Source organism: Littorina saxatilis, linkage group LG8 (genome assembly GCF_037325665.1).
Source record: "Littorina saxatilis isolate snail1 linkage group LG8, US_GU_Lsax_2.0, whole genome shotgun sequence".
Taxonomy (NCBI): domain Eukaryota; kingdom Metazoa; phylum Mollusca; class Gastropoda; order Littorinimorpha; family Littorinidae; genus Littorina; species Littorina saxatilis.
The window spans coordinates 49,841,429-49,862,109 of NC_090252.1; the positions used below are offsets into that span (position 1 = coordinate 49,841,429).

Consider the following 20,681-nt stretch of genomic DNA (forward strand, 5'->3'; position numbering starts at 1 on the left):
ACATGTTTGATTTTAACTTTTGTATATAATAATTGTGTAAATCTGATGTGTCTTTGATTGTGTGTGTTTGTTTGTTTGTTTGTTTGTTTGTTTGTTTTTGGTATTACACAATTTCTACCTGAGAAACAGAATAGATATTGTGTGACAACCTTGACTAAATAACAGAATTCTAATTATGAATAATTCTTCAAGCCTGAGGCATCAGGCGCGTAATGCTATGTAAGGTTCAACTTATTTTAGTATTTAGCAGAAACATGATTATTGTATTTTCGTGTTGCATTACCATTTTACCTTGTTACTGCTTCTGTATTCGTTTTTGGTTTTCAGTTAAAGTCGTCAGAAATCATTGAATAAATACATGCCCGTTACGGTTTTAGGTACACTGGATGACCAAGACCCAACAGGAATCATAGTTGGTGGGTCAGGGATGCTCCTGTTTGCGGTGTTTGTTGTCATCGTCGTTTTTCTTCAAAGACAATGCTACAAAAGAAAGAAAAACAGATGGTGCAGAAGGAAAAATGGTAATACACCTTTCGATCTGGCCCTGTTGATGTCTTTGTAATTGACTTGACAGTGTGTTTCTATTTATCTTATCCCAACCTTTTTCTTTTATTTGAAAGGAGCAATTTACTTATTAGATTTTATTTTCCACAACATTTAAGAAATTCAACTGATACTTGTCACTCATGTTATGCATTTCAACCTCACACAGTTACTGTGTACTGTAACGGATTGCGGATCATTGGAATTAACCATAATTCGTTTGGCCTACCTCATAAAGCTTGACTTGCCATTCCGCCATAATTTGACAGGTTTTGGCAGAGTCAGAGCAACACGTTGTTACGAAACAAATCACTGTTCCCTTGATTTTTCTTCAGGTATTGACATAGACATTGATAGAGTCATGCGTTGTGACGCGACTAATGACCCTCCTTTAAATTGTTGTTAACACGTATTGAGCATGGACACAATTGCACGTTGTTGATCGTACAGAAACTATTCTTAATTTTCGTGAATAGGTTATGACCGAATCCTAGGCAGGGCAACAATTGGCATCTCCAATTTGACCAGCTTCCATGAAACAGCAGCACTCACTTCCAGAGCAATGCCTGCAGAGCCGGATGGTTCTGTGACGGACGTCCGCTCCAATGAAGCGTCTTCCAGCAGGCTTCAGCCTATACACAGGTCAGCAGAAAGAGCCTTTGGCCCAAGTGACGTGATGCAACCGTCTGACGTCAGGACTGGCGTCACAGCAGCAGCGGTTCACGTCCAACTCAAACGTTTGCTCAACCAAGAGACAGACACATCCAAACTAGCAACCCATGAAGTGGTCAAACACAACGATGCTCTCTCCGCGGCTGATTTGAAGAACCCAATCAACTCAGAAGATGAAACATCTCAAGCCACCTTTGCCGGCTCTCCAAAGGCGGAGGTCGACTGGACAGACCACGAAGGTCAATATTCCAATTGTCCAGAGACATCTGCAATGGAAGGGATTTACGCCAACTCTGCCAGCTTTGCTCCGTCACCAGATAAGATCGTGGGACCCAAGGGGGACTTGTACACTCAAGTCATTCCAAAATCACAGAGGAACAACCAGTCGCTTTCCCATGAAGACGACGGTAAGAGATTGAGCGAGAAATGAGAACTCACGTGTGTGTGTGTGTGTGTGTGTGTGTGTGTTCAAGCATAAATAAACACCACCAACAACACTTTATTTCTTCCAATCACCCCTTCTAAAAATAACGATGTAACTATTCAAACAGAACAAAGTCAACTATTAGTATTGCCTATTACAGAGAATAATCTTCTTCTTTATCTATTTTCTTTTGATTTTGATTGATTGTTACCTTAGTCAGGATATAATCATTTTGAAAATCTAAAGAAAAGGCATTGATGATGCGTGGGTGTTGCCGGAAGTGGGCGGAGGGGATAGGTCGAGATTTTTTCTACTCCAAATATCAGACCGTTTGTCAATGAACATGAAAATCATACGTTAATGAGAAGAACTTTTCGTCAATTTGAACTTATTAGATTTTCTTATTTTTACATTCTTTATTTTGAATGTTGAATCAGGTGGGGGATCATCTCCTGGTAAAGCTGCTATGCCCTTTGAGAGAAGGAAAGAGGTCAGTATAACGTCAGTATGACAGAGGTGCCCGAGGGGGGTGGAGGGTGGATGGGAGAGAGATACATAGGGAGACAGAGAGAGAGATAGTAGAGAGAGAGACAGACAAACAGAGTGAGAGAGAGAGAGAGAGAGAGAGAGAGAGAGAGAGAGAGAGAGAGAGAGAGAGAGAGCGAAAGAAAGATAGAGAGCGCGAAAGAAAGATAGAGAGAGCGAAAGAGAGAGAGAAATACACTAACATAGAGAGAGAGGGAGATAGAGAGAGATAGTGGAGATAGAGATAAGAGAGAGAGAGGGAGAGAGAGAGAGCTTTCTCCATCAATCACTTAAATGTCTCAAATCCTTCAGAGAGGCACACACACGCACACACACACACACACACACACACACACACACACACACACACACACACACACACACACTCACACACACACACACACACACACACATACATACACACACACACACACACCCACGCACGCGCTCACCCAACAACACAACCCCACTTTAACCACTTATATCATGACAGGTTGCAGAAACACCTACAGCAGAAGACGACGTGTACGACCATCTGTGTCACGGTCGCAGACAACCCGCTCCCTGTCAGGATCCTGTCTACAGTCATGTCACCACAAGGTTGTAGTTTGTTGTCGACAAGATGGTCAACACTTCTGCACACTGATCTGACCCGACTTTGAGAAAAGACCATGATTTGGACTAATGCTGTTCATTATCATCCTGACTACCTGGGAATTTTCAAAACATTAGTTTCCAATAAGCACCACACTCTCAGGAACAGGTCTGCATTCACGGAAGCACAAGATTGTACATTATCTATGGACAAGCGCCGTTGTTGGCAGTGTGCAACCATCTTGCTGGAACAGTAAAGAACACCATTACTGGCATTAGTTGACTGTACATTAAGAGCAAAGACCTGTTTGCTGGTTCAATGTATTGGTATCGTGTTGACTCACGTGAAGGTAGTCCTGTTATTTAGATTGCGGAGTAAGATGTAAATGTTAGTTTCTTTGTTAGTCCTGTGTTGACAACTCTTCGACAAGCGCTTAGAACTGTACCCACGGAATACGCGCTATATAAGCTTCATATTGATTGATTGATTGATTGATTGATGCCATATTGATGACAACTCTGTGAGAACACCCAAGCTGTTTTTCCTTGCTGTCCTTACCCTTCTCAAGCCCGAATATGCTGGTGCTTGTTCTTGTTTCAATTGTTAATTGTGACTGAGTGTTGGCGAGTACAGTGGAACCCTCCTTTTAAGACCCCCCAATTTAAGACTTCCTGCCTTTTCAAGACCTTACTTTTGCGGATGTTCTGTTCATAACCTCTGTAAATGTACCTCTCAAAAGAAACGACTAAATGTTTCAGACCGGTAACTTCATTTCAACATTGCACTATACAATGGACGTTCTATGTGACAGGAGAGTTTGCTGACATTGGAGAGATGATGAGATCGTCTGCTAGAATCAGAGATAGGTCGCTTCAGATTGCAGCTTCTGGAAATGTGCATGGTTTGTTGCCTGTTAAAGAACTGGATTTTACACGTAATGTATGTCATGTACAGTAAGCAACAACAAAAAGACACACAAAGCAAATGGCATCGTCTGTCGACTAGTCACAGAAACAAACCTGGCGAGGTATGCGTGTAGTTTATACACGTGGAAGAAACCGGAACCATGCGTCTTTGTTTACGACAATATGCTTTTGGATATTGAGTAAAATGGCCGACTTCCGCCGCATTATGCTTTGATGATCGGAAGAGACCATCCAATCACAGCCCCCGAATTCCCCCACGTGTTCATCAGAATAGCTATATAGTGCAATGTTGAAATGAAGTTACCGGTCTGAAACATTTAGTCGTTTCTTTTGAGACAATCCTTGTTCTCTTATCATCTACAGATTTACCGCAGTCTTCACCACGCGAATTCCCAACAGAAGTCAGACTTTCGAACATACAATATACGTAGGCAAGCATGATACGTCATGACGTCATATGATTCCTAGCATATTGACGTAATGCTAAACATCCGGTTATCTCGAGTTTTCTCCTTAATACATGTCTGTGGGTTTTTCAATGTTCGGTTATTTCCGTGGCTTCATGCGGAAAGGGAACCGTCGTCTGCAATCAACGACATGGACCATTCTGGTACTTGTTGCTGACAAAAACATGATTTTAACACAGAATTTAATGTCAGAATAGCTATATAAACGCTATTGTGTTTTCATCGTAGCAATAGGGTCCGATATTTAGACTCGAACAAGTATAATGCGACTCGTCTTCGACTCGTCGGCATTATACTTGTCTCGTCTAAATATCGGGCCCTATTGCTACGCTGAAAACACAATAGCTGGTAATGATTTGGTTGCAGAAACCGAAAATTTAACGTTTGTAAAATTTTTACGTATTAATTTTGTGCTTTGTGGAAAGGGAGATAACATTTCCAATTAGACTTGTAGGAAATGACAAAGGAATAATGGATACATTTTTAAGATCAGTTTTATACCGGATTTTTTTTTCTTTTTTTTTCTGGAAATTGGTTGTGCTTGTCTGATTTGTCAATGGTGAAGCAACATAGTGTGATCAAAGGGAGAGAATCTGTTTTGTTTTTCTCTCCAATATTCTAGGTTGCAGTTAATGCACGTTGTAGTCACGGCTACATTGTGTTATTGCAATTGACTTTGGATTGCACGATCAAAGGGAGATAACCTGTTAGTGTTTTGTTTTGCATTGTATTTTTTTCTTGGGCTGAACTTGTTTCAGGTTTTGTGTTTTTCCAAGATTTGATGCTGCAATGAAATCAATGCGAAGTCAAGGCTACATTGTTTTGTGATTACAGTTTAATTTTGATGGTTTGTTCAAGACACTCTTAGGTGTGCTTGTGTGTTTTTTCTATGCATGTAAAAGATAAAGAAGAAGATTGCTGCCATGGGAGAAATTCCGGACATGTACATTATTTTTTGAATTTTTTTTTATGATATAATTTTTTTTGTGGTGTATGTTCGTTGTTTTTGATGGTTGTAACGAAAAGGGTGAATGTATTTGGCCACGACGGATATTTTAGAGAGTAACTTTTTAGCCTAAACGTTTTGACAAAGACTTAAATGAAATTGACTGGGGATCTTTTTCGCAACTTGTGGTTTCAGTGTGATGGTTTTCAGTGTGTAGATATGTTGTCATTTGGCACCCTATGTTTTGGCGAGCGTTGTGCACAGTTTATATTTTTGGATATAGTGTGGCTTCCCATTGATGCACCGTACGATTGTCTTTGTGGTTTTGCCATACGTTTTTGTCGTTAAGAATTCTTTTGGTGGTAAAGAATTGTTTGTGCAAATTGGCTTGTAATATTTTGTCGTTGATGACACTTGGTCAACGTCGGGACGCCGTTGCATGTCCCGGGGGGTGTATGTGAGACGATGACTGTCTATTGCATTGTTTGCGCGCTTGTTGGATTGTTTTGCGAGTTGTTGCGTTGTGGCGCACTAATAAGACGTGTGCAATGTATGATCACGTGAGACCGCGAGACTCATAAAAGATCTCAGCAGTCGAGCGGGAACGTTGAGAAAGTAAACAACAAGAAACGACTTGCTCGACTCAATCTTTTTATTGGTTTGAATGAGAGAAGATTCCACCAACGAACCACAGAGCAACAACAACACCACACATGTTACCCGCGGCCCAGTCCACCTAAATTGGTTTTATGTCCAATTGAGTCAAACGTTCTTTTATCAAATCCCGCCATGTTACTTGAAGGAGCTATGGAGTCAAGGCGACGCTTTCTAAAGCCACCGATAGTGCTGGAAGGAGCGATCGAGTCGAACGAGTCAGACCCGTTGTCAGTGGCTGAGGCAGCGGACATAGAGCCTCCCTTGTGTGGTTTGTCGTCTTCAGCCTGAAAACAGAGAAACGTAAAGAACTGAGTTAGTGAATGAGTGAATGCGCATGCAGTAACTGAGTAAAAGTGTGTGCATAGCAGTAAATGAGAAATAGTGTGTGCATAGCAGTAAAAGAGAAACAGTGTGTGTATAGCAGTAAATGAGAAATAGTGTGTGCATAGCAGTAAAAGAGAAATAGTGTGTGTATAGCAGTAAAAGAGAAATAGTGTGTGTATAGCAGTAAATGAGAAATAGGCTAGTGTGTGCATAGAAGTAAGTGAGAAATAGTGTGTGTATAGCAGTAAGTGAGAAATAGTGTGTGTATAGCAGTAAATGAGAAATAGTGTGTGCATAGCAGTAAATGAGAAATAGTGTGTGCATAGCAGTAAGTGAGAAATAGCGTGTGCATAGCAGTAAATGAGAAATAGTGTGTGCATAGCAGTAAATGAGAAATAGTGTGCGCATAGCAGTAAATGAGAAATAGTGTGTGCATAGAAGTAAGTGAGAAATAGTGTGTGTATAGCAGTAAGTGAGAAATAGCGTGTGCATAGCAGTAAATGAGAAATAGTGTGTGCATAGCAGTAAATGAGAAATAGTGTGCGCATAGCAGTAAATGAGAAATAGTGTGTGCATAGCAGTAAATGAGAAATAGTGTGTGCATAGCAGTAAATGAGAAATAGTGTGTGCATAGCAGTAAATGAGAAATAGTGTGTGCATAGCAGTAAATGAGAAATAGTGTGTGCATAGCAGTAAATGAGAAACAGTGTGTGCATAGCAGTAAATGAGAAATAGTGTGTGCATAGCAGTAAATGAGAAATAGTGTGTGCATAGCAGTAAATGAGAAATAGTGTGTGCATAGCAGTAAATGAGAAATAGTGTGTGCATTGCAGTAAATGAGTAATAGCGTGTGCATAGCAGTAAATGAGAAATAGTGTGTGCATAGCAGTAAATGAGAAATAGTGTGCGCATAGCAGTAAATGAGAAATAGTGTGTGCATAGCAGTAAATGAGAAATAGTGTGTGCATAGCAGTAAATGAGAAATAGTGTGTGCATAGCAGTAAATGAGAAATAGTGTGTGCATAGCAGTAAGTGAGAAATAGTGTGTGCGTATTAGTAAGTGAGAAATAGTGTGTGCATAAAAGTAAGTGAGAAATAGTGTGTGCATAAAAGTAAGTGAGAAATAGTGTGTGCATAAAAGTAAGTGAGAAATAGTGTGTGCATAAAAGTAAGTGAGAAATAGTGTGTGCATACAGGTAAGTGAGAAATAGTGTGTGCATAAAAGTAAGTGAGAAATAGTGTGTGCATAAAAGTAAGTGATAACACGTGTGTGTATAGAACTAGAAGTAAGTGAGAATAAAGTCTGTGAAATAAAAGTAAGCGAGAAAAAGTCCGTGCATTGAAGTGAGAATAAAAGTGTGCATAGCAGTGCTTGTCCACTAACGGCAATCTAACTATCGCTGTCTCACGGCCATGCGAATCAAAAGAAAAACTGTGCTACTTGTTTTATTCATGTTTGTCGCTCGTACAGAGCACCGCTGGCTGATGGTAGCTGTGACCTGATTGGCTGGCTCCCAGCGGAACAATAAGCTGAACCAATCAAATGGGCAAAGACAGACTGGAGACTACGTGCTCGCCGAGCGATCAGACCGGCCTTCATTGTCGCTGACAGCATGCCGACTGTTGATTCTAAGCTGGTTCATCACCATGCCGACAAGCAATACTATCTTGGCCTAACCCTAATTTGAATACAGATCCTCTTGTTTTGAAATGTGCAAATCAGTCTGAAATGCGTTTGCTTGAGAGAAATTTTCAGAAAGACGGACATGGCTTTCTCTTTTTACATTTAGTCAAGTTTTGACTAAATGTTTTAACATAGAGGGGGAATCGAAACGAGGGTCATGGTGTATGTGTGTGTGTGTGTGTGTGTGTGTGTGTGTGTGTGTGTGTGTGTGTGTGTGTGTGTGTGTGTGTGTGTGTGTGTGTGTGTGTGTGTGTGTGTGTGTGTGTGCGTGTGTGTAGAGCGATTCAGACCAAACTACTGGACCGATCTTTATGAAATTTTACATGAGAGTTCCTGGATGTCTTTGATGACGTCATATCCGGCTTTTCGTGAAAGTTGAGGCGGCACTGTCACGCTCTCATTTTTCAACCAAATTGGTTGAAATTTTGGTCAAGTAATCTTCGACGAAGCCCGGACTTCGACTTTGGTCATTACAAATCTGAAAATTGTAAAACGATTCAAATTTACGTTCATCTTATTCTCCATCATTTTCTGATTCCAAAAACATATAAATATGTTATATTTGGATTAAAAACAAGCTCTGAAAATTAAAAATATAAAAATTATTATCAAAATAAAATTTTCGAAATCAATTTAAAAACACTTTCATCTTATTCCTTGTCGGTTCCTGATTCCAAAAACATATAGATATGATATGTTTGGATTGTCAGTGACTGTGAACAAACAGCGCCTTCAGCTGTTCTGTGTGTACCGCCCCCCTCCCAGTAGAGCCAACAAACTGACACACTCCCTCTTCCTCGACGAGCTCCCGGACTTTGTAGAGTATGCTACTACATGTGATGGTAGTTTGCTACTCACAGGTGACTTCAATGTACACTATGAGAACGTGTCAGATCCAAAGACGAAAAAGTTAAGAGAACTGTTGCAAATGTTCGACCTGACTCAGGCCGTTGACCGGCCTACGTTCTTGCGTAGCACCCACACTCTGGATCTTGTGATTTATCGGGACAGTGACTATCTTGTTCATACTACAGAGTGTTGTCATGACTTGACCTCTGATCATGTGACTATTCTATGCCGTCTTGATGTTCCAAAGCAGAACGCTGTTCCTCAAGTAAAGTCAGTGCGTTCCATTCGTGCTATTGACAAGTCTGATTTTTCACATGATTTAGCTAGCATCGTTGTTGATGATTTGTCTGTCTCTGACTTGAACAAAAACCTTAGGATAGTCTTAGACAAGCACGCTCCTGTGCAACAGCGGAAGGTGCGCCAGCGTCCGCCTACCCCTTGGTATAACTCCGTTGCTCCGGAGCTTCAACAGTTGAAACGTGAGCGGCGTCAAGCTGAGCGACGCTGGGCATCTTCCAAGCTGACTGTACATAAGCAGATTTATGACGCCACCAAGCAGAAAGATGCCGCCAAGACCACTTTTTATTCATCCAAGGTCGCAGCATCCTCATCTTGTAAAGAGTTGTTTAACACTGTCACCACCATGCTTGGTAAAGCAAAACAGGTCATCCTTCTAACTGTACATGACATGTCTAAACTGCCAGATGTTTTTCTAAGTATTTTCATGAAAAGATTTTGACCATCCGCAACAGCTTCACCCAGCACAGCGACTCAGACCGCTCTCCCATTTTTGTTGGAAATTCGTTCTCTGTTTTCACCCCAGTCTCTGAAGATTTTGTTCGTAAACTCATTGTGAAGTCTACCAAAACGTCCTGTGACCTCGACCCCCTCCCCACCCCCCTCCTCTGTGATCACTTAGACATCCTTCTACCCACCATCACTAGAATACTGAACGAGTCCCTTTCCACTGGCACCGTCCCCTCAGATTTCAAAAAAGCTGTCATTAAACCCCTTCTGAAGAAAAGCTCCCTCGACCCCAACGTACTTAAGAACTACAGGCCCATCTCAAACCTTCCCTTTCTTTCTAAAATCCTAGAGAAGATAGTCCTAGACCAGCTCTCCTCCCACCTCTCTGCCAACAACCTCCTCACTCCGCACCAGTCAGCCTACCGCACGGACCATAGCACAGAGACCGCAGTCCTTAGTATCCTCAACAACATTTTGACTTCCTTAGACGATAACAAAATTTCCCTGCTCCTCCTGTTAGACCTCTCGGCCGCTTTCGATACAATTGATCATGAAATCCTGCTGTCCCGCCTTGAGCACACTTTCGGCATCCAAAATTCAGTTCTAAATTGGTTCAGATCCTATCTCTCAGACAGAACAAATTTTGTCATTGTAAACGACGTCCCATCCCAGGAAACCTCCCTCCTTTTTGGCGTTCCCCAGGGCTCTGTGCTCGGGCCCGTGCTGTTCATCATGTACACCTCCCCTCTGACTGACCTCATCGACAGACATTCCGTTTCCCACGAAATGTTTGCTGACGACACTCAGCTTCAGAACTCAGCGACTCCCTCAGAATACGCCCAGATGACCACCTCCCTTCGGTCTTGCATTGCTGACGTTGAACTCTGGATGTCCACTAACAAGCTTAGACTTAACTGTGACAAAACAGAAGCCATTCGTTTCACCAAATCCTCCCTCTCCTCCTCTCTCTCTCTCCCTCCTTCTATCACTTTGGGCAGCAGCACTATTGAATTCTCAGACTCCGTCCGTGATCTTGGCATCTTTCTTGATAGCGATCTCTCCATGAAACAACATGTTATGAAAGTCTGTCAGTCCGCTTACATCGAGCTTAAGAGAATAGGTTTTATCCGCCCATACCTTACTGAAGATGCCACCAAGACCCTTGTTTCCTCCTACATTCTTTCTCGATTAGACTACGGAAATTCTGTTCTCATTGGCTGTCCTCAGTCTGTCATCCATCCTTTGCAGCGCGTTCAAAATTCTGCAGCCCGGCTTGTCTGCAAAGCCCCTCGGTCCCAGTCCTGTTCCCCCTTGCTAAAGAAACTTCATTGGCTCCCTGTAGAGCTGAGAATCCAATATAAGTGCTGCTGTATCTGCTACAAGATAATATCTGGCTCAGCCCCATCCTACCTGTCTGACCTGTTCACACTTTATACACCCTCACGATCCCTCCGCTCCTCTGTAGACACTAGAATATTCCGTCTATCTTCTTTTAGTCGCAAACAGCACGGCCAGAGAGCCTTCTCCCACTCTGCTGCCGTTGCGTGGAACTCTCTCCCTTACTCTATCCGACACTGCCAAACATTCTGTTCCTTCAAATCAAACCTTAAAACACACTTCTTCACCCAGTATTTTGATTAATTTTATTTCAACATGGTGCATTTTTGAATCAGGTGTTTGAATGTTTGAATGTTTTGCCTGTGTTAGTATGCTTGCAGATTGTATTGATGTAGTGTTTGAGTTTCGTTGTTCACTTGTGTACGTGCTGAATGCTGCTGCACATGCTTTTGCTTTGCTTTGTATGTATTATGTATGTTTGTCATTGTAAAGCGCTTTGAGAATGTAAAGCGCTCTATAAATCTCCCATATTATTATTATTATTATTATTAAAAACACGCTCAGAAAGTTAAAACGAAGAGAGGTACAGAAAAACGTGCTATCCTTCTCAGCGCAACTACTACCCCGCTCTTCTTGTCAATTTCACTGCCTTTGCCGTGAGCGGTGGACTGACGATGCTACGAGTACATTATACGGTCTTGCTGAAAAATTGCATTGCGTTCCGTTTCATTCTGTGAGTTCGACAGCTACTTGACTAAATGTTGTATTTTCGCCTTACGCGACTTGTTGAAAGGTTGAAATACAGCACCACCGTTTTATGCTTGTCTTTTCTAATTTTACATTCATCAAGTGCAAACCTCACACGATTACCATGAACCCAGCGTAATGCTAATCTAGGATCAGCTTTGGTCCTGGAAAATGCCAGTGTCGTAATTGTTTAACTTAGTGTCATTTTGACGTTATTCAATTGTGAAACTGACATGCCGATATGAGGGCTTAAAGGAGATTAGCGCAGTACAAACCACCAGACAAAAACAGAAACACAACAACAGACAAACAAACAAACAAGTCGCGTAAGGCGAAAATACAACATTTAGTCAAGCTAAGTCGAACTCACAGAATGAAACTGGACGCATTGCATTTTTTCCGCAAGACCTTACACTCGTAGCATCGTCTGTCCACCGCTCGTGGCAAAGGCAGTGACATTAACAATCCAGAAAAGCGCGGTAGCGGTTGCGCTAAGGAGGATAGCAAGCTTTTCTATATCTCTATTCTATTTACATTGCTAAATGAGAATCAACGTTTCTTCCAAATATCTATTGATTCGACAGGTCCTAGTTGCCACAAGTTAACTAAAGACATACGATATATCGATTGTCACGTTTCAATATATCACTTAAGGTGATTATGAAACGGTTAGTTACTTCTAACTAACTAACCACACCACGATCCATTCTCGCAGTCATACAATTTAATGGAAACAACAAAAGTATAAGTTTCAGACGCCTGTTTATGTAATAACTCGCCACCTCCCTCGAGACTTCACTCCCAAAATGTTCTTTTACGTTCAAAACGTAAATACCAATGGTCACTGACAAAATGCCAGTTAGAATATAGAAAATTATAGTAACACGCTGATCCCGTGTACAGTTGGGAAGATATAGCTGATCTGCCCAAAAGTGCTAGTTAATGCAGGTGTCACACACCCCACGTTGTCACTACTCGAATATAATCACAAATAGAAAAGATGACAACGGTGGTCAACGGGGTGCAAAGACATGGTGCACTTAGCTTTGTTTTGCCACTGGGTGGACGGCATGTAATTTGTTCATAGTCTCCACAACTGCTCCGTAGAATGTAGTGCCGGCTGGCGTTGTTACGAAGCAGGGAAAAGTGGAGACATCAGGCGCCGCACCCAGTCGCTGGTTAGCTGGTTAGCCGGTTTGCTGGTTAGCCGGTTAGCTGGTTACATCAGATGATCCCGGTTACAGCGTCTGCAGCTAACAGTGTCCCGCAGATAGGCAGCCAAACAGAAGATAGAAAGGCTGCAACAGAAAGCACCGGTGCACTAAACATGCCAGCTACCCCTCAACCTCCACCTTTAAACATGTCATCTTTACATATCTCATCGAGCACGTGGGCCTGCACAAACGGACTTTTTACAACAACAAATCAGCCATTTTCCGTCCTTCTCTCCATATCTGCAAAAAACATATACAGATTAGTATTTTAGCGTCACAAAGAGCAAATTATGCGCTAACCTGGGAAGAACAACAGAGAGTATTTCATTCCACAAACACAGACTCGTCAACAGCGTTAAATAATGATTTATTACCTCAAAAAGCCTATGAATGTAGCACTCTCATGGAAGCAAAAACCGCTTCCTCCCTGGAATGGCCTCTGTTCGTCAACAGTGACACACCATCCAACCTCTTGCCGAATACTTTATGCGGTAAAGACCATCCCCGCACGGCGAAGAGAAATTGACGACTCGTCCTCAGCAAACATGTAACAGCGAAAAGGTGGTATCTCGTTGAAGTTCCTTTAGAGCCCTAACTGTGCTAGCAGACCGGCACGTAGATAGAAGTGAAATATCTAGTCGTGATGAAAACCATCATACTCTAAGGACGCAGACATCGACCCTTCTCCTCTTGCCGCTGATTGTCAAGTGTCCAGTTATCATGTCTCAGACAGACAACCTTGACGAAAACACGTGACTAACCTTGTCACATATCAAGTTCAGCTATAGCTGAGTTCTGCTTCGACAGCAGAAATCACCCCCGTGAAATCCGTGCACCACAAAAATATCCGTGTTCGTTGTGCGCTGTCGGCAAAACCCACCACCGTTGACAGAAGCACAGGCGCTTTCTATCATAATTTGACCAAGAGAAGGCACCCCACCGAGTGACACTTTATCCATGTCACCTAATCGTGACATCGATTACAAAAAAAAACAAGTCGCGTAAGGCGAAAATACAACATTTAGTTAAGTAGCTGTCGAACTCACAGAATGAAACTGAACGCAACGCAACGCAGCAAGACCGTATACTCGTAGCATCGTCACTCCACCGCCCGTGGCAAAGGCAGTGCCAGTGAAATTGACAAGAAGAGCGGGGTAGTAGTTGCCCTGAGAAGGATAGCACGCTTTTCTGTACCTCTCTTCGTTTTAACATTCTGAGCGTGTTTTTAATCCAAACATATCATATCTATATGTTTTTGGAATCAGGAACCGACAAGGAATGAGATGAAAGTGTTTTTAAATTGATTTCGACAATTTAATTTTAATAATAATTTTTTATATTTTTAATTTTCAGAGCTTGTTTTTAATCCGAATATAACATATTTATATGTTTTTGGAATCAACAAATTATGAAGAATAAGATGAACGTAAATTTGGATCGTTTTATAAAATAATTTTTTTTTACAATTTTCAGATTTGTAATGACCAAAGTCATTAATTAATGTTTAAGCCACCAAGCTGAAATGCAATACCGAAGTCCGGGCTTCGTCGAAGATTACTTGACCAAAATTTCAACCAATTTGGTTGAAAAATGAGAGCGTGACAGTGCCGCCTCAACTTTCACGAAAAGCCGGATATGACGTCATCAAAGACATTTATAAAAAAAAAATGAAAAAAACCGTTCGGGGATATCAAACTCAGGAACTCTCATGTCAAATTTAATAAAGATCGGACCAGTAGTTTGGTCTGAATCGCTCTACACACACACACGCACATACACACACACACACACATACACCACGACCCTCGTCTCGATTCCCCCCTCTACGTTAAAACATTTAGTCAAAACTTGACTAAATGTAAAAAGACCCCCCCCCCCCCTCTCCCCTCCCCTTTGTTTCCATTCACAAATCATGGCGGTCACTGCATGGTATGTATGCCTCACTGAATGCACACCTTCTCCTCTATGGCCCACAATACCAGGCAGTCATTCAAATATCGCACACACACTAACACAGAGACACACACTGACACAGAGACACACACTGACACAACGACACACACTAACACAGAGACACACACTGACACAGAGACACACACTGACACAACGACACACACTGACACAGGGACACACTGACACAGAGACACACAGAGACACACACTGACACAACGACACACACTGACACAGAGACACACTGACACGGAGACACACACTGACACAGAGACACACAGCGACACACACTGACACACAGCGACACACAGAGACACACGAAATCACACAAAGACACAGGGACAGGACAGACAAACAGATTGAGAGACATACTCACACACATATAAACACACGCACGCACGTATACACACATACACACACATGCGCGCGCGCTGGCGAAAGAGAAAATTAGAAAGAGGGCAGACAATGAAGAGTTTGGAGGTTGGGAGAGGGGGTGGGAGTGATCCACAACGGCTTACCGGAGGTGGAATGACGTCATTTCTGGCAACATGGCGGGCGAGGCAGGCGGACAGGAGTACGAGGACCAGAACGCCTTGCAGACAGGAACGAGGCTGCATGGTGCTCTCTCTCAGCGTCAGACACACACCTGCAACAAACAGGTAGGGGTCACGTCAGGTCAAGACTGTTACACACAGGTAGGGGTCCCGTCAGGTCCACAGACTCACAGACTGTATCAGGAAGAGCAAGACACGTTGACGGACCGTGACACTTCTCCAGTAGGCATCACTAGATGTTTGTCAGCCGATGTTAGTCTTCATGTAGGTTGCGTCAGGTCAAGACTGTTACACACAGGTAGGGGTCGCATCAGGTCAAGACTGCTACACACAGGTAGGGGTCACTTCAGGTCAAAACTGTTACACACAGGTAGGGGTCACTTCAGGTCAAGACTATTGCACACAGGTAGGGGTCACGTCAGGTCAAGACTGTTACACACAGGTAGAGGTCACGTCAGGTCAAGTCTGTTACACACAGATAGGGGTCACGTCAGGTCAAGACTGTTACACACAGGTAGGGGTCACGTCAGGTCAAGTCTGTTAAAGGTTCTTAGCGCGATGCTAGCGTGTCCCTCTCACCAGGACAACAGAGAGGCTCTTATCGCGATGCTAGCGTGCCCTTCTCACCAGGACAACAGAAAGGCTTTTAGTGCGATGCTAGCGTGCCCCTCTCACCAGGACAACATAAAGGCTCTTTGCGCGATGCTAGCGTGCTCCTCTCACCAGGACAACAGAAAGGCTCTTAGCGCGATGCTAATGTGCCCCTCTCACCAGGACAAAAGGCTCTTAGCGCGATGCTAGCGTGCCCCTCTCACCAGGACAACAGGAAGACTCTTAGTGCGATGCTAGCGTGCCCCTCTCACCAGGACAACAGGAAGACTCTTAGCGCGATGCTAGCGTGCCCCTCTCACCAGGACAACAGGAAGACTCTTAGCGCGATGCTAGCGTGCCCCTCTCACCAGGACAACAGGAAGACTCTTAGCGCGATGCTAGCGTGCCCCTCTCACCAGGACAACAGGAAGACTCTTAGCGCGATGCTAGCGTGCCCCTCTCACCAGGACAACAGAAAGGCTCTTAGCGCGATGCTAGCGTGCCCCTCTCACCAGGACAACAGAAAGACTCTTAGCGCGATGCTAGCGTGCCCCTCTCACCGGGACAACAGGAAGACTCTTAGCGCGATGCTAGCGTGCCCCTCTCACCAGGACAACAGGAAGACTCTTAGCGCGATGCTAGCGTGCCCCTCTCACCAGGACAACAGGAAGGCTCTTATCGCGATGCTAGCGTGCCCCTCTCACCAGGACAACAGGAAGACTCTTAGCGCAGATGCTAGCGTGCCCCTCTCACCAGGACAACAGAAAGGCTCTTAGCGCGATGCTAGCGTGCCCCTCTCACCAGGACAACAGGAAGGCTCTTAGCGCCATGCTAGCATGCCCCTCTCACCAGGACAACAGGAAGACTCTTAGTGCGATGCTAGCGTGCCCCTCTCACCAGGACAACAGGAAGACTCTTAGCGCGATGCTAGCGTGCCCCTCTCACCAGGACAACAGGAAGGCTCTTAGCGCGATGTTAACGTGCCCCTTTCACCAGGACAACAGGAAGACTCTTAGCGCGATGCTAGCGTGCCCCTCTCACCAGGACAACAGGAAGACTCTTAGCGCGATGCTAGCGTGCCCCTCTCACCAGGACAACAGGAAGACTCTTAGCGCGATGCTAGCGTGCCCCTCTCACCAGGACAACAGGAAGACTCTTAGCGCGATGCTAGCGTGCCCCTCTCACCAGGACAACAGGAAGACTCTTAGCGCCATGCTAGCATGCCCCTCTCACCAGGACAACAGGAAGACTCTTAGTGCGATGCTAGCGTGCCCCTCTCACCAGGTCAACAGGAAAACCGACACAGTCGCAGGATTACCCAGTCACAGTCTACAATCCACTGCCAATGGAAATGTGCTTAGAGACGTTAGATGTCGATATAGCGCGGTTCAATCGCCAGCCTAGTTCGCTGACGTGGAGTAATCCAGGAGTGAGGCGGCCCGGGCGACCTCTCCAGTATTAGTGTCAAGGTCACCAGGAGTGAGGCGGCCCGGGCGACCTCTCCAGTATTAGTGTCAAGGTCACCAGGAGTGAGGCGGCCCGGGCGACCTCTCCAGTATTAGTGTCAAGGTCACCAGGAGTGAGGCGGCCCGGGCGACCTCTCCAGTATTAGTGTCAAGGTCACCAGGAGTGAGGCGGCCCGGACGACCTCTCCAGTATTAGTGTCAAGGTCACCAGGAGTGTGAGGCGGCCCGGGCGACCTCTCCAGTATTAGTATCAAGGTCGCTCAATGCCAATGTCACAGCGTACTGCAAACCCCGGTTTTAGTCGCACAACACATGTTTAAGCTAAACACTGAAAATGTGTACAGTGACACATGTATTGATGTTCACAGTTTCAGTTGTTATTGACTCTGTCGGATCTACTAATCTACGAACAGATTTTAATTGTTTTGTGAAATAAAAATAAAATATAGCTGGGTTTGCTTCATTAAGCTGACTGTAACATTTTTGAAACGACTCGGATCACGTGTAGTGCGCCTCGTCTCCATCTCAAAGGGATTCTACCTGTCTAACCGTCTCTTCGACCTCTCGGGTCCCAGCTAGAATCATTACCATGTTGGTGCACCATATTACTATTTGACCAAGCAGGGCTGATTCTAGCTTGGTGGCCCGCTGCATCTTATAAGGCTCAGTCCGGGACCCTTTTTGTTTATCACTCCGAAATAAGCAACGACAATCTAACATTTTGAACTAAAAATATAAGGGTGACTTATTCCAAGAAAATAATTTTATTATCAACAATACATACTTCACCATGTGAATATACCGAATAGCTCATTTTCTCGGAGGGTGTAGGTAAGAATGACAAGACACCACCCATCTCCTCACAATGAACAGATCGCTTGAACATTGCAAGACACCACCCATCTCTTCACAATGAACAGATATCTTGAACATTGCAAGACACCACACATCTCTTCACAATGAACAGATCTCTTGAACATTGCAAGACACCACCCATCTCCTCACAATGAACAGATCGCTTGAACATTGCAAGACACCACCCATCTCCTCACAATGAACAGATCGCTTGAACATTGCAAGACACAACCCATCTCCTCACAATGAACAGATCGCTTGAACATTGCAAGACACCACCCATCTCCTCACAATGAACAGATCGCTTGAACATTGCAAGACACCACCCATCTCTTCACAATGAACAGATCGCTTGAACATTGCAAGACACCACCCATCTCTTCACAATGAACAGATCGCTTGAACATTGCAAGACACCACCCATCTCTTCACAATTAACAGATCGCTTGAACATTGCAAGACACCACCCATCTCCTCACAATGAACAGATCTAGATAGATCGCTTGAACATTGCAAGACACTTCACAATGAACAGATCGCTTGAACATTGCAAGACAGCACCCATCTCATCACAATGCTACTCCGTGCGCAGATCGCCTGAACATTGCAAGGTCCGCATTGCAAACTTTGAACTTAGACGCATTAGTTCGATTCGCCACTTCCTCTCCTCTCAAGCAACTCAGACTCTTATCTCTGCCTTTGTCTTGACTATTGCGATTCACTGCTTGTAGGCTGCCTGCAGTACCTCTTGAATAAACTCCAGAAAGTCCAGAACAACGCTGCTCGTCCTGTCGTGAAGGTCAGCAACAGAGAGACCACATCACTCCCCATGCACCTCAGAAAATTGCATCGGTTTCCGGTAGACGCACGCATCCAATACAAGGCCTGTTGCTTCTGCGTTGGTGCGGTGGCGTCTACTTGTTCTTCATATCTCTCTGAACTCCCCATGTACACACCCACTCGAACCTTCCGCTCATCCTCAAACAGCCATATTTGCTGCATCCCTAAAGTCCACACAAAAGCCTATGGTGAACGTGCCTTCTTTGCTTCTGCTTGTGTGTGTGTGTGTGTGTGTGTGTGTGTGTGTGTGTGTGTTTGTGTGTGTGTGTGTGTGTGTTAGTGTGTGTGTGTGTGTGTGTGTGTGTGTGTGTGTGAGTGTGTGTGTGTGTGTCCGCACAAGAAATTGCGTAACTTTACGTCAAATGCAGTGACACGTATATTATTATTATTCTGTCTGGTGTTGATTCTAAACCAGTCCTTTTTTCTTGAAAAAGGCGAGACAAAAGTCCCGTTCAGTCTAGCGTGTGATTGTTGTATTATAACTTTTCAGCTGTTCATATTCATGAGGTCAGGTAAGTGATTGGCTGCATGAGGTCAGGTGACTGAGATCACGTTAAGCCTCGGTTCAAGTCCGTCTCCATTCTGCTGTTTCATCTTATGCGCAGAATCGCTTCAATAGTTATTTTAGTTGAAATTAGCCAGGTAATAAAACCGTCATTTCTGATATTCTGACAGTAAGCACATGATAACACATGTTGATATGCATTTCCTCGGCATGTCTGTTATCCCTTGCTAACAGTCAGCATATTAACAATAATTAACTCAATAAAAATAGAATGCATCTGATTTTTGTTTGATGGTTTTTGAGAACGTTAAAATGTCATATTGTAAAAACTTACGTTCACTATACCGAGTTTTCCTGTGCACTGTACGTTCCGACTGTGGCAGAGATCTTGCTGGAAACCAAGAGCAATGTCGTTGTATGAACGGAGATTAGCTGCAGATAGTGCGATGGTGCTGTGAGCTTCTGAATTCATTGGGTTTTAAATGTTAAATTATCGATTCGACCAACACCATGAACACGTAACACGCTTTTCTTGTTAATCTAGGCTCCCATTATTATAATCATCCACATCTCTCATTAAGCATCCAAAATTAAAAGTGAGCTATTTCATGCGCGCATTCTGCGCCAGAACGTTAGTCAAGTTTTGATTAAATGTTTTAACATAGACCGAAAAGAGAGACGAGGGTGGTAGTGTATGTATGTATGTATGTATGTATGTATGTATGTATGTATGTATGTATGTATGTATGTATGTATGTATGTATGTGAGTTGTTCTTCAGTACTGGTGACAGAAAGGGGGAAAAGTGGTCAAAATTCAAATCTCTAGTTTTGTTTTTGAAATATTGCTTTTCATAAAGCAGAAATACTGTAGTATCTGTTGTACATAAGAAAAAATCACTGGTTCACATGGTTCCTACATAATCTAACTTTTAAAGCTGGTTCTTGTGTGTCTGTGTGTATGTTTGTATGATGACGATAGGACCCGAAACGGCTGCACGGACTGAGACAGGAATTGCAGAGAATGTTCTTTGCCACTCGAGTCGTGTCATAAGGTACTTTTGGAATAGCAAATTTGAAAGGATTCTTCAAAAAACGGCGGAAAACATTATATACCCTGTGAGCTATCGAGGATCCTCCCCGTCTGGGCTGTCGAAACATGGTCTTGTTAAAAGACGTTTTCAAATGCGGTTAACGGAGAGATACACTCGAAGCACATTTAGCGAAGTTATGTTGCCAAATCATCAAAGATCAACATTTCACT

General features: G+C 43.6%; 1 protein-coding gene and 1 long non-coding RNA gene across 2 annotated transcripts; one reads left to right on the plus strand and one right to left on the minus strand.

Annotated features, from left to right (window-relative positions):
* Positions 1 to 390: 390 nt before the first annotated feature.
* On the plus strand, positions 391 to 5,731 carry LOC138973764 (uncharacterized). Its single transcript, XM_070346477.1, has 4 exons — positions 391 to 521; positions 1,020 to 1,622; positions 2,077 to 2,129; positions 2,658 to 5,731. The coding sequence occupies exons 1-4, from the start codon at positions 428 to 430 to the stop codon at positions 2,769 to 2,771; spliced, it is 864 nt and encodes a 287-aa protein (XP_070202578.1). The 5' UTR covers positions 391 to 427; the 3' UTR covers positions 2,772 to 5,731.
* Positions 5,732 to 5,795: 64 nt separating this feature from the next.
* LOC138973765 (uncharacterized) lies at positions 5,796 to 19,969 on the minus strand. Its single transcript, XR_011458147.1, has 3 exons — positions 19,754 to 19,969; positions 15,127 to 15,254; positions 5,796 to 6,039 (listed from the first exon to the last, which is right to left on the minus strand). It is a non-coding gene; the product is annotated as an uncharacterized lncRNA (long non-coding RNA).
* Positions 19,970 to 20,681: the final 712 nt, after the last annotated feature.

What these genes read in the sequence shown, in the direction of transcription:
- LOC138973764 (XM_070346477.1), top strand. Translation starts at nt 428, where the DNA reads ATGCTCCTGTTTGCGGTGTTTGTTGTCATCGTCGTTTTTCTTCAAAGA. An exon ending in GCTTTCCCATGAAGACGACG is followed by an intron (nt 1,623 to 2,076) that starts GTAAGAGATTGA and finishes ATGTTGAATCAG; the next exon opens with GTGGGGGATCATCTCCTGGT. An exon ending in CCTTTGAGAGAAGGAAAGAG is followed by an intron (nt 2,130 to 2,657) that starts GTCAGTATAACG and finishes ATATCATGACAG; the next exon opens with GTTGCAGAAACACCTACAGC.